Genomic DNA, 13,566 nt, shown 5'->3' with positions numbered 1-13,566 from the left:
TAACACACCACTGGGAATTTCTAGGGCCCACCAAGATACTTCACTTCTAATGTGCTAACAAGCTCATTTTTCTACCTCTTGCCTCTTCAGTTATTTTTTTTCTCAGAAGAGCTTAGAAGTTGAGTGCATCAGGCATAATGAAAAGCTCCGTAGGAGGGAGAAGCAATAACCCCATTTTTCTCTTTTCAGCCAAATAGAAAATTAGCTTCTGGTAATACACAAAGGCCAGTATTTTTTGTGCAAGGGGCACTGCTGTGAATCAAAGGACTCTATTAACTCTAGAAAATTCAGCAGCTGTGAATCTCCCCCAATGAAAAAAGTGCTTTTCAACAAGTTGTGAGATATGTAGTATTATTTAGACTTCAACCATCAGTTTCATCCTCTGCCACTTATATATAGCCTCTTAAAAACTGTGCTATATTAGTCTCCTGTGTTAAGGCTCAGTACTGTGTATGTCCCCCAACCTAAGAACTTTATATGGAGGGTTTTTTTATTTCTTCTTTTCCTAGTGTTTCCATTATAATGTTTTCGGAGTAAAATTCTTCTGAGGTTCAACTATCTCAGTATTCAGAAAGAATTTCAAAAATTCCAGAGAGACAGTTGATTTCAATATTTATATGTACTCAAGTTGTGGTATAAGCAAAGAATACTATGGTGTCTATTTTTTGATGGAAAACTATTTTAGACAAAGTATATTGTATTTACTGATTTTGGTCACATTTTTTCTTAGAGTAATTTACTCAAATATACTTCGTTTGTTGTAATCGCTTCCTGTGCGATAGTTACATATAAGGATTATCACTACATATCCCTTTTAATTGCTGAAATATAATCGTGAAAGCCAGAAGAGTACCTAAAATGTATTATCTTCAGTCCTAATTCAGGGCTGAAATTTTATTGCTCATCCTAATTGAAAATGGCAGGCTCATCTACTTAATAGTATTTAGTGCTTATATATAGTATTTTACATGTTCAGCCTACTTCTCACAACACACCAATGAGAAAGCTAGGTAGCTATTATCCCCATTTTATAGAAAGAGAAACTGAGACCAAAAAAGGTAAAATAACTTCCCTAAAAATACATGGCAAGTCACCAGCAGAACCAGGCTTAGAACTCAGGACTTCCGAACTGCCAACCCTCAGATTGTTCCTCCACTCTGTGAGGCCTCTTACTAAAATATGAAAACAAAAATATGTTCATGGAAAATGTTAATACTTGCAAAGAGTAAATCATTTGTTAAAAATACACATGTTAATGAGAATATACTGTAGGAGTATGTTTGTTTGTTTTTTTCTTTTATGCTCATGTAAGATATTTAAATATGGGCTGCCTAACTCAACACACTGAGTCCAGCTGGACAACTTTAAAAGTTGTGGAAGAAAAGGTTAACTGATTTCTCAGTTCAGGATCTATACAACATGAAGTCAGCATGGTAGTTTTTCTTGATAATTGTATGTTGCTACCTGCTGCTCTACATTTTGACAGCCATTTCCATAGTTGCTTTCATGAACAGGAGAAATATTCTTTTTTTTTTTTTTCTCGCTCTCTCTGTGCTAACAGCACAATCAGTCCTGCTGGAACAAGAAGCCTGGAGAGGGTTCTTCAAAAGCAACAACACTTCAAGATACTGGTCTCCAGTCAATAATATCAGAGAGGGAGAATGTGGTGAAAAGGAAGTACGGTATTTTGCTGTCAGTGCCCTCCGACACTCTGTTAGCCAGTATTTAGGGGTCCTGCAGATTCTTTACAAATATGTCTGCTTTTTTTAATGGCATAATTGACTATGTATTTTTTTCTGATACTCATTTTAAGCTATGTATTTATCTTAACTATATGAATTTGTTTAGGGATTATGGAAACAGTTATTTTTCACTGAAAATATATAGAATTTTTTTGAGAGAAGGAATCTAGTTTGTTGTTTGTTAATGATAGTTATTTTTCACACTATACCCCTACAAATTACAATTACAGAATTTTTAAAACCTAATTTTAAACAGTGTTATGACCAAGTCAGTTTGCTGCTTTAGAAAATAATCTGTAATCTTAGGTTGATTGAAACAATTTTGAGGTGCGTAAGAAAAGAAAGTAAAATTGACCTGAAAGCAGTGTGTAGCCTTATTCAAAGATATTTTACTTTTGCTGCATCCAGCTGTTGGAACAGTATTATAACTGAAATAGCCTGAGCCATGAGGTACACATCAGGTACATAACCTATCCCAATGTTCAGAAGGGGTTCAGATCCAGAGTTTAGGTTCAGACCCATCTCTAATTAATGTATGCTGCACTATTAAACTATCATTTTTATTGGCTAACTAAAATAATGTTATGTAAAGATTTGAGAATAATTTAATTTAATCCAAAAATGCCATACTTTCAGTGTTAGTAAACTGCAAATGGTCATTGAAATTTATAATATGCACATACATGAATAAATTTGTTAAAGGGAATAACACAGCTGAATTACTGAGTAGGCTTTAGTGTTTAGCAAATGTGTGCTGTGACTTAAAGTTGATCCTTAACTCTTGGGTAAACCAGTTATGAGGAGAGAGCTCGATATCTGCAAACAATTGTTCAACACCATCTAGAACCCACAACTTTTGAGGACTTTGCTGCTCAGGTTTTCTGTCCAGCACCCTATCACCATTTGCCGTCTGATTCAGGTAAGAAATTCAATAAAGAAATTGTCTTACCATAGTGTTTAATGACACTTAAAATGCAGTATCCTTACTTATAAAATCTATAAATTCCAAACTTTTATGTATTATGAAGACTGATCATTAATCTGAAAATGTACAAAGTGATGTTATATTTTCATATTTGAGCAACTGTGTAATTCATAACCACAGGAGAGTTGCCTTTAATTCCTTAGTTTGTTGCCTGGCACTATGATTTGGCAAAACATTTTAGTAGAGCAACCAAGTTCTGTATTTTTACAATGAATGTTTATCACATGCTCAAACTAAATCTCTGGGCTGCAGGTTGATGAATCCTCAAGTAGTATTCCTAGACCTTCTCTAAGACAGCTTTAGGTTGCTATCTTGCTGTAATGTAAAAGGTCAAATTAAAATGCCAAGAAAATTTTACATTCACCAACTTTATATTTTCAAAATATTAAGAAGCAACAAAATTGTTTCAGATCCATTTTTTATCTTTAGGAATCTGTTTTATAAGAAGATACTGCATTTTCAGTTACTAATAAAAATAATAATCACTAAGAAAATGAGAAACTCAGGGCCTTCCTGTTCTGATGATGATTTCGTGACTCCTTATGATTATTTCATTTATTTTATTTCCCCTCTTTTTAGATCATTAAATATCAGTTCTGTTTATCTGAAGGTAAGACAAAATGTCCAAAAACACCCTCTGTTCTTACTACTTTTACTAAAGCACTAAACTTGTAACCAAGTTATATGCAAACTTTTCTTGTTACCCTTGTTCACTCTAAAAAGAATTTCACATTGATTGAGAAATTACCACTACATTTTCTTCAAGTTTTAGTCTTTTACTAATCCCAGGTCTGCATGAAACACTAACAGTGGTTATGGGATTAAAGTAACTAATGGTAGACACAGTTGTTGAGCTAGTAACACTTTATTGTGTTGACCTTTTGTTTCTCAGCATGAACAAGTAGTACTGAATGGCAGTGGTGTGTTTTGTACCCTGTACTGTCTTGCATTGATGTTCCATAATGGTGCTGTAGGAGAGGAGGAGGAGAAGAATGTATAACACTTGAAATTTTGTTGATAAACTTGTGTAATTTTAATGCAAAGCAAATCAAAATGCCATGATTAGCACATTTGCAGTTGAGTAAAATCAGTTCAGTTTTCTTCTTAAAACAATAGATGGAAATCAAATGAGATTAGAATTGGTAAATTGGTACTTCTTTATATTTGGTTTTCTGATTGCAAAAATGTCTAAGATCTACATAAATACATTCTAAAACACATGGGCTACGTTGGTCGAGAAAAGATTAAGGACATCTTAAAAATACTGGAAAAGCTTAAAAACACTGAGATTACTTTGTTTGAAAATGTGACAGGAAGTAGGAATGTAATAGAGGTATATAGGATTGGAAATTGGATAGTGAAATCTAGCACAAGTGCTCAAGAACAAGTGGAAGCTAAATTTAAAGACAATAAATGTTAAACTGAACAAATAAGCTAAATATAAGAAATATGTTAAAGTAACATGTTTTTTACACATCTCTTAATCAATCAGCAGACTTGATTGCTACAGGATATTGACCTTATTTGAGATTCAAAACAGGATTCCTAAGAAATTTAGAAATAACATTTATATTTACACTACTAGTGTTTATTTAAAGGAAAAATACCTGCGCTTCCTCCTTCCTAATGGTATTCAGTAGTTATTCCACATGGTTGGAGTTGCCTTCTCTCTCTCTCTCTCTTTTTTTTTTTTTTTTTTTTACTCACTCTGGTATTTGTTTCAATTGTATCTATTCGCTTTCAGTTACCTCCCTGCACTAGAGGGTATAGTATGCACAATTTGTCTGGTGTATTTTTGGGGGGAAATGGAGCAAAGCCACCTTCCTCTGAAGCATCGATTATCAAACACTTGGTTAGACCGACCAGTGGTCTGTTCTGGAATGGCAATTCCTGTGTTCCTTTTAAAATAATCTTTCTTGATTTTCTCTAACTGCAGTTTGAACAAATACTTTTAAAACTTTATTTTAGGTTAAACAATTCTACCAAATGAACTATTTTTCAATGGCAATCTCAACAGGAATATTATAATTATTCTTACATATGAATATATAAACCATGTATGTACTGTATCTATTACAGACTTCATTAAAAAAAAAATTATAGACACAGTTTAATTTCTGCAAATAACTTATATTAAACAAGTGTCTTTTTATAAATGTTACATATTTACAGGGATAAAAGCTATGTTAATACAAATATGATAAAGAAGTATTGCCATCCCTGATCAGAGCCCTGAGTACTTGGTTCTTTTATTATTAAAAAAAAATCGAATAGATTAAATTATGCAATCATTGTCTAAATATTAGTGGTCATTGAATGAAAATGAGTACATCCTACACAGCAGTTACTTATTTTTGCTAGCTTCACGTGTGCAGAGTAATCTATAAATTATAAGAGAAACAATGAAGAAATCACTTTTTTAAATCAATTGGTTTTGAAATCTGGAAAATAACCAGGTACCAATTTGAGGGCAGATGGCTAAAACTAAATTTGGATTTTCTCCTCTTTATTCCAAGTAAATTAACAAACTTACTGAACCCTCTCTTGTCTGACAGAAATAAGTCTCACTGTTCCAGGTAAATATTGAAATCCTAAACCTGGATTTCAAAATGCTTTCTCAAAAGGATTCTATAAAAAGCACTGATACAAATATAAGGCCTACACTATGTTGTTATGCCATTTACACACCATTAAAGCCAATGGAGTTATATGAGGGTTAAAATCATCATAACAGAGTGGAGAATTGGTCCCATGGGTTGAACCATTTTTACATCTAATTTCTTAAAAACCTTAAGGATGCATCCTGTCTCACTAACTGTTGTATTTTTTCGAAATTGGGTTAAAATATTATTGTATTAGATTTCTTTTGGAGTTTTTACATTCATTTTAAAATATATTGACAGGTCTTAATTCTACTTAACCATGTGGGATATTTGTTAAATTTGATATGCTTGATAACTCAGGATATATAATCGGGATATCTGATTTTTTTAAAATGCTCACTAATTCCACAGTTTATGGCCATTCTTGACTAGAAATAGGGGTGGCTGAAGAGGGGCGCAAAATATTTTTAGGTTCTCAGTGTTCTAGGCCCCCAATTCCATTATTTTAATAATCTTATGGCAAATATCTTCTTAAATCTAACCATGATCTCCAAGACCAGTCATATGTTAGTACAGCTGATGAATATAGGCTTTATAAGGAGGCAGTGCATACAATTTCACCTTTTAGGGGAAGATTAAACTTACAGAAAGTGTGAAGCTAAGACAAAATCACCAAATGCTGTAAATACATTTGTCCCTGACAGTCTGTTGTTTAGTTTTGATGTGCCAATGTTTTGACCATATTTGAAAAACAGGCAAATTAAACACTGTTGAATGTTTTCAGCACTGTGCTTCAACACACTGGTTAACTTTACTGAAGATGCAAACCTTAGAAAGAGCTGTTACCTTCATTATGGTCACTACAGTTGTTTCTTAGAAGATGATAGTATCTAAGCACTTCCCAGGTGTTTAAAAATTGAAGTAATCTCTCTCTCTCTCTCTCTCTCTCTCTCTGCCTATAGGAGAAATAGCTTGTTTATCTTATAGGCGCTGGACTTGCAGAATAGGTGGACACACTAAAATGATTTTGTTTTAAGTGAGCTTTACCGTGTGTTTTGAGACAAACAGAATAGAATGGCTATTTTGCCTTCATGCTTGTCCTGCCTGTATCTGAGTCTTTGAGTACAGTAACCTGGGAGGTTGTAACAGTAACCTGAGGTGAGCTAATACCAGTCCCCAGAGTAAGACAGCTTTCTCTGATGCAGAGCAGGCCAGGATACTTGTCAATGTTAAAATCATGGTTGTGGAAGGGCTTATTGACAAAGTGAGGCTCAGATCCTTAGCTTGTTGCTGAAGAGTTTTTTCCCTTTCCTGTTTTTCACTCCAATGCTGCGGACCACCGTAGATAATTATGCTGATTCCTATAAACAAAGTGTTCCTCTAGCACAGTTCATTTGGTCACAATATTGTGTCATGAGATCAGTCTGGATCCTATAACCATTTAGCCCATCCCTGAACAGGGCAGGAGCCTTTTGATCCCATAGAGAATAGTTTAGTGACTGAACATTTCAAAACATTATTCACACAGTTCTTCCGGCCTCCTGTGCAGTAGGTATGTATCCCAATTTACAGGTAGAGGAACTGGGGAACATCGAGGTTGTAACTTGTCCACCTTGGACAGAAGGCCGTGAGATTTAGTAGTTTAGTTTTGGGACCGGGGATTATGGTGGAGGGACTGAGTTTTAATCTCAGTTCTTCCATTAATTCAATGTAACTTAATCTCTCTCTCTTCCCTTCTATTTTCCACTTATAAATGGGAATAAAGATGCTCACCTCTCTGTGGGAGGGGATTGTAAATTACAATGGATTGTGATGTTTGAAATTCAGTAGCAAAGGTACTGTAGAACTGTAAAGGTTCATTATTAAGGCTGCATGGCTGGCAGGGCTGGGGAGAGAACTCAAGAATTCCCCTGCCTATCCCTGCTTTAGGTCAAGGTACTTGCAAGGATCATAATTATGGCTGTGCATAACTGGAATTTCCATCCTACAGAAAATTTTTAATCTTTGATTTTTTCATTCGAAATCTGAGCGAAAGACCAGAAATGCAAAATCTTTCCTAGAAAAGAGAATTTTGGGGAAAAAATTCTGTTTAAGAACTGTAAACAAAATATTATGCAATACTGGAGTAATACTTCCATCAAAATTATGTTATTTTTGAAGTATTTCTTTATCCAATATAATTGGTGGTTTTTCTTTTGAAAGTTGGTGAATGTTAGAATTCTCTTGACACTATAGGTAAAACACCATGCGCTGATTTACCCTTTGACTTTCACAATACAGCTCAAATGTTACACTGATATTTTTCCCTATTTCATCTTTTCAGCTGATTCCTTTTTTATGCTAGGTGTAATTCTGAGCATATGAAAAATGTGAAACAGTGATGGTGAACAGAAACCAAATATCAAACTTCCATTTTTGTTTTTCCTTCTAGGTTTTTTTTTAGGGAAGTATTTAACTGTTTTCACAAACTTTTTAAAAGAGCTTAAGATAGAATGATTGGCATGTATTGCATTTGTAGTAAATAAGGCTGCTGGATCTAGGTTATTTTATAGAACTTTTTTTTTTCTTTCTTTTTCCTTGTAACCTTTAGTCGGTAAGTATAACTCCTGATTTCAGAGCTATTGCTTCATTACGCATACTAACCTGTCATTCTCTTTAACCTGTAGCATGAACAGCAGTTACATAATGAAATTCTATCTGTTCTGTCATCTGTGCTCATCTGTTAATGCCCTTCAATCTTTGCGGTTTGTGTCTAGTGTCTCACACCTGTTACTTTTATCTTTTCTCCCCCTCCCCCCCACTTGTATCCACTCCTTCCTCATCACTTCTTCATTCTCAACAAAGAAAGAAATGCTGTGATATTTCTTCTCCTTCTAAAACCTCCACTAGAAAGCACTGGCCACATCAAGGTAAAGGGCAAAGGCTTGAAACGGAAAATCTTCCATGCTAGCTGTGAATGGCATGCTGTGCAAAACATCCGTGGTTGTTTTCTGTTCTCTAATTCCCATGATTTGAAGTACTTGAATTCCTTATAAAATTAGAGCAAGATAGAATTTCAGAAAATGAAAAGGTGGGGGGGGGGGTGTTTCCCCACTTGCATTTTTTATAAGGCATAGTGAGTTAGGCACTATAGTACCATTCCAGATTCTTTGGCAGTGCAGTACCTAGTTCATGAACAGAATTACTGTCAACAGCTGGGGAACAAATAACACAGTGCCTTTTCCTCCCCCGTCACTTGGGTGAGTCATGTCAGTTTGAACAACATGGGAAGTACTGTGGTCAAATAGAACATCTGAGTTGTTCAGTCAGTTTGGTTTATGGCAATATGTTTTAGGTGCATACTTCTGACTTGAGTATGTGATTTCACTGACCACTTTAGGGCATCATCAAAATAAATTATATTCAGAGATTTATATGTGTAATGAAGTGATACCCTCTATGCATTGAGCTTACGCTGAGGAGTGGTAGCCTCAGTTTTGATTGTTACATCTATGTTGTAGAGAAGAGGCCAGGGTACAGGAAAAATATAGGTTGAAATTCTGGTCCCATTGAAGCCTATTGAAGTTTTACCTTTGATTTGAGAAGGATCAGGTTTTCACCCATAATTTCTACAGGTCAAAGTGATCAGAAAGGATTCAGGTAATGAGCTAAATCAATCTGCCTGGCTGTGCTACAAGTTAATTTATAATTAGTTAAGTTTATCTGTTAGAGTTGAGTGAATAATAGAGTTTGTGGTTTGATGGCAATTCTGAAAATTCAGGAAAAAATGGTTTTGAGTTGAAATGAAAATAGAATTCCTTAGGTTCTTGGGGGGGCATTGTTTTTTTTGTTTGTTTTGTAATCAGAAAAATTGGGGGGGAAATGAATTGGATCAAAAACTAAATGTTTAATTTCAACCTCAATTTTTTTGATTTCAGGCATTTTCACAGTAGCAAAGGCGTAGATTCACAAAATATGCGGGGGGAAGGAAAGGCCCTCTTTTATACTTCTTAGTTCAGTGGTTAGGGTTACTCATATGGGATGTGGGAGACCCAGGTTCAATTCTCCCCTCTGCCTGGCATAGAAAAGGCATTTGAATTTCATCATCTCCACAGTGCAGGAGAGTGTCCTAGTCTCTGAGCTATGGGATATTCTGCTGTGGATCTTTCTCAATCTGTTCTGTTGAAGCTGTTCCATTTATTATAAATAGTTATGGGAGTGGGGACTTAAACTTCAGTCATTTCCCACATCCTAGTGAGTCCCCTAACTACCAGGCTATAGAGCAGAGGTCCCCAAACTGTGGGGCATGCCCCTTGCGGGAGGGGAGGAATGTTCAGGGGCATGGCTAGGGTTCAGGCCAGCATCCACAGAGGATGGGGAGGAAGTGCCACCCCGCCACAGCCCCAACCAAGGCTCCGCTCTCACCCCTGCCCCCAGCATCAGCCCCCTTATCCCTGTCCGCACCTCCCACCAGAGCCACGACCTTGCTCCCGGCCCCGGCTCGGGAAGGGAGAGGGGCACAGACAAGGGTAAGGGGGGGGGGGACGAGGTAAAAAGTTTGGGAACCTCTGCTATAGAGTCTGTTGACCTGTTCATTGTCATTCATAGGAGCAATCCATAGTCATTGGGCCAGGGAAAGAGCATGAGAGTGACTTGATAAGCCAAGTGATTAGACCCAGAATGTAGGAGATGCAAGTTCAAGTTCCTACTTCAATGACTACTTTAATTTTTTTTTGTGTTTTGTTTTGTTTTGTTTTTTAAGTAGAACAGCTTTAACAGGACAGATTGAGAAAGACCCACACCAGAATATCCCATAGGCTGGTGACTAGGACAGTCACCTGCAGTGTGGGAGATGCAAGTTCAAATCCCTTTGCTTCATCAGGGGAATTGAACCTGGGTTTCTCACCTGCCAGGAGAGTATTCTAAGCACTGGCTAAAGCAGCGGTTCTCAACCCGCAGGCTGCATGTGGACCAGCTGTGTGCTAACAGAAATTCAAAATGTGCTGCTCTGGTCTGGCACGGGGTGGGGCTGGCTGAGGGGAAGACCACATAAGGCAGCCTACAGGAGCATTGCTGTCAGGGGAGAGTGGGTCTTTGGGCAGGTTTGGGGGGGCTCTGGGCAGTGAGGGGGTTGAGCACTGGAACTAGCAGTTTGCAGGGGTGCTGCAGCACCCCCAGGTTTTAGGTGGGGCTCCACTTCTGGCCCAATGCCTCGGGTCTGGTTGCCGGCGCTCCGTTCCTGGTCTGGCGCCGGGGTCCTAGCTGCCAGGCACAGTGGAACTCAGGTCCCGACTGCCTAGCCCCCCCATGGCGGGGTCCGGGTCTGGCTACCCGGCCCCGCGCAGTAGGGTATGGCTGGCAGGGTCCAGCCTCACGCTGTAGGGTCTACAATCCAGCTGCCCAGCCCCATGCAGCGGGTCTGGGTCCCAGCTGTCTGGTCCCACACCCAGGGCTTCGCTCCTGACCCCGCTCTGTGGAGGGGTCTCTGGACAGGGGGGCACTGGGCATAGGGACTGTGGGGGGGAGGGTTGGGAGGAGTGTGCTGTGGTTCTCAACCTGCAGCCCACAATGATAAACAGGTTGAGAACCACTGGACTAAAGTTATAAGGGACACCGTCTTCCCCACCCCTGTACATGTTTTGTTAAGCTGTTACTTTGTTTACATGAAAATGCCTGAAATCAAAACAAAATATTTCAAGATGAAATGCTTAGTTTTGACATTATCTAAACATTTCAAGTTCTTCAGTTTGGTCAAAACTATTTAGCAAATTCAACACATTACTGATAGTTTCAGGTCAGCTGAAACTGCATTTTTTAGCTAATAAACTATTCAAGGAAAAAAATTCACCCAACCCTGTTTATTGTAGATGCTCAAGAGGGACTGATGAACACAGTTATAAATCTCTGCACACAGAAATAATTAGAGAGAACGCAAATTTGATATCACGTTTGTTACTTTTCCTTTGGCACCTTTTTGTGGGAAAGGATGTTGAGAACGGAAGAGTTGGGTGGTGTGGTTTTCATAATGAGCTCTCAAAAAAAGGCTCTGGGCCCACTGAGGGTGCTCAGGTAATGAGTTGCCTTCTGTAATCGTAAATTCATCTTGTTCCTTTAATAAAGAAAATAAAACATGTAGTACATCCAATTAGTAAGATCTGTTCAAGCTTCTGCCTTGTGCATCTGGAGGAATTTCTCTTCTGGTGCTTTTTACTAAAGATTAGGTCCTATCAAAAAGGGCCCCTTACTGATCCCCTTCCCCCAGTTCTGCCTTTTCAGTTGCTTTCCTAGAATTCACTGCATGCTCACCAAGATGTTAAGCCTTCACATTCTGACTGCCAAGTGAACTCGCTTTCTCTCTGGTTATAGTTTGAATAATAACTCTCCATCCTTGAAGAAAGCTGTGGTGCTTGCCCTCATGGTGAGAGGAATGGGGGTGTTGCCCATTTCAACCCTGTCTCATTGCAGAGATTGAGGTTTACAGTACCTTGTAGACTAGTCAGAGTTTTTGGCATAGTTTTTTCTCTAGAGGTTAATTTGTTCTGTTGCTACTTTCATGTGCAGTGAAGTCTCCCACAGTTGGTAAAGGGTTAGTATATGCTGCGCACTGATGGTGGAGCTCCAGTTCCCATCTGTTCCGTGTCTGTAGATTTCCTTGCTGTGAGTGAGGAAGACTGTACTAACAAGCTTGGTGTCCTCTGCAGGCTTCTGCCCAGAGACCCAGCCAGGCGAAATTCCAGCAGCAGCAGTGCAGGTGGATGGGACCGATTTAGCCTCTCCAATGTCTCCTCGGACTAGCAAGAGCCGAATGTCCATGAAACTTCGCCGCTCCTCTGGCTCAGCCAACAAATCCTAAACATTGAGAAACTTGCAGCTTTCTAATAAACAGTGATCAGCAACCCCCTAACGCACTGACTCTCTGCTTTCAGTTAAAGGAAAATGTCCCTGATATGTGTGTCTCCCATAGCTAGCACAGCCTTTTCCTGTACATTTATTTTAGACAGCGACACTGGAATTTTATTTGTAATTTAATATTTTAGCTTTTGTTATTTTTTTTAATAAAACTCCAGGCTGCCATATTATTTTCAGTGTAGTTTCTTCTCTGCACTTTTTACCTTCCAGGATGATGATGTCTAACATAGCCACTTTTAACCCTGTTGTTAATCTCAAGCCACACACGGAATTGGAGACTGCAGTCTTATTACATTATATTTATTGTGCCCCCATTGAAATTTTCTTTGTAACAGAAATAAATAAATATGTACAATTTGAAAATGAATGTACAATTTTAAATTGAAAATGCATTTGTAACGTCCTCATCAAATGTCACAGATAGTGTTAATGCACAGGATGTGTACAGATTATTTATGTTATAAGAATAAAATACTTAAAATAAATGGTCTTTTAGCATTTCAGAGTTCAAATGAGAGAATTTGCTAGCAGCACCAACTCCTTCACAATGTAATGTATCATTTCATAACTGTGCAGGTGATGCCATAACCTATGCCCAAATACAAGAAAAATCACTGTGCTGAAATTCTATTTATGCTTGGCTTCCAAATATTTTTATAATGTTTGCTTTTCTGAGTGGTATCAATAGTCAATTCTTTTCTGAAGCTGTGGCCTTTATCATCAGGCTGCAGAGTTTAGATCTATATTACTCTTTCTTACATAAAAGCACTTTTCTGATGTAAATTCATTGCTACAGTGATGTGTACTTTTGAAGAAAAGGGAACATTCTCCAGGAGTCTGACCTGAAATGCTGGGGGGTTTTCTAACCATATAGGTGCAGATTAGTACACATTCCACCCAACCAGAGGTATTTTCCTACAGGCGATGAAATGCTCACATTTGTTTTGAGTTGGGCATATTCTGTTATAACGAAATGTAGCATGGCATTGGTACTAACTGCATGTGTAAATATACCATAAGGCAACAATAGAAATATAAATTATGTATTGTCATTCATGTAGTATCTACAAATTTGTAATGGTTAAAGAGAAGACATGCTATTTAATAATACAATAAAATTATTCTTACCACCTTCTTTATATTATTCATTCCTCTGCAAAGATTGGACTCTTGTTATTCAAATCAATGAGTGGCTTAGTCTATTATCAGATATATTAGAGGGTTTGGGAAGGGTTGGCGTAATGTGTGATTTTGTTTTCATCCTTATTAAATTTGGTGTCAATTCTTAGATCTCTAGCCTTAGCCCCTCGTAGTGCTTCCAACACAGATCCTCTGAAAACATGAGAAC

At 37.7% G+C, this 13,566-nt stretch overlaps 1 protein-coding gene across 7 annotated transcripts in view; it reads left to right on the top strand.

The window, feature by feature from the left end:
* RALGAPA1 (Ral GTPase activating protein catalytic subunit alpha 1) overlaps positions 1–13,345 on the top strand; it is a 237,625-nt gene extending 224,280 nt beyond the window's left edge. For 4 of the 7 annotated variants that reach the window (XM_074955873.1, XM_074955869.1, XM_074955871.1 and 1 more), the window contains 2 exons: positions 2,537–2,661; positions 12,011–13,345. In XM_074955873.1, coding sequence (XP_074811974.1) covers positions 2,537–2,661; positions 12,011–12,162 — 277 coding nt within the window. In that variant the 3' untranslated portion in view covers positions 12,163–13,345. Of the gene's footprint in view, positions 1–2,536; positions 2,662–3,306; positions 3,338–8,174; positions 8,240–12,010 lie in introns of all 7 variants that reach the window. The other 3 variants (XM_074955872.1, XM_074955870.1, XM_074955868.1) reach the window with 2 other exon arrangements.
* The last annotated feature ends 221 nt before the right edge of the window (positions 13,346–13,566 follow it).

The sequence above is a fragment of the Natator depressus genome, chromosome 6, assembly GCF_965152275.1.
Source record: "Natator depressus isolate rNatDep1 chromosome 6, rNatDep2.hap1, whole genome shotgun sequence".
Classification (NCBI taxonomy): domain Eukaryota; kingdom Metazoa; phylum Chordata; order Testudines; family Cheloniidae; genus Natator; species Natator depressus.
Note: the sequence above shows the minus strand (reverse complement) of the source record. Positions and strands in the feature narration are given on the sequence as shown.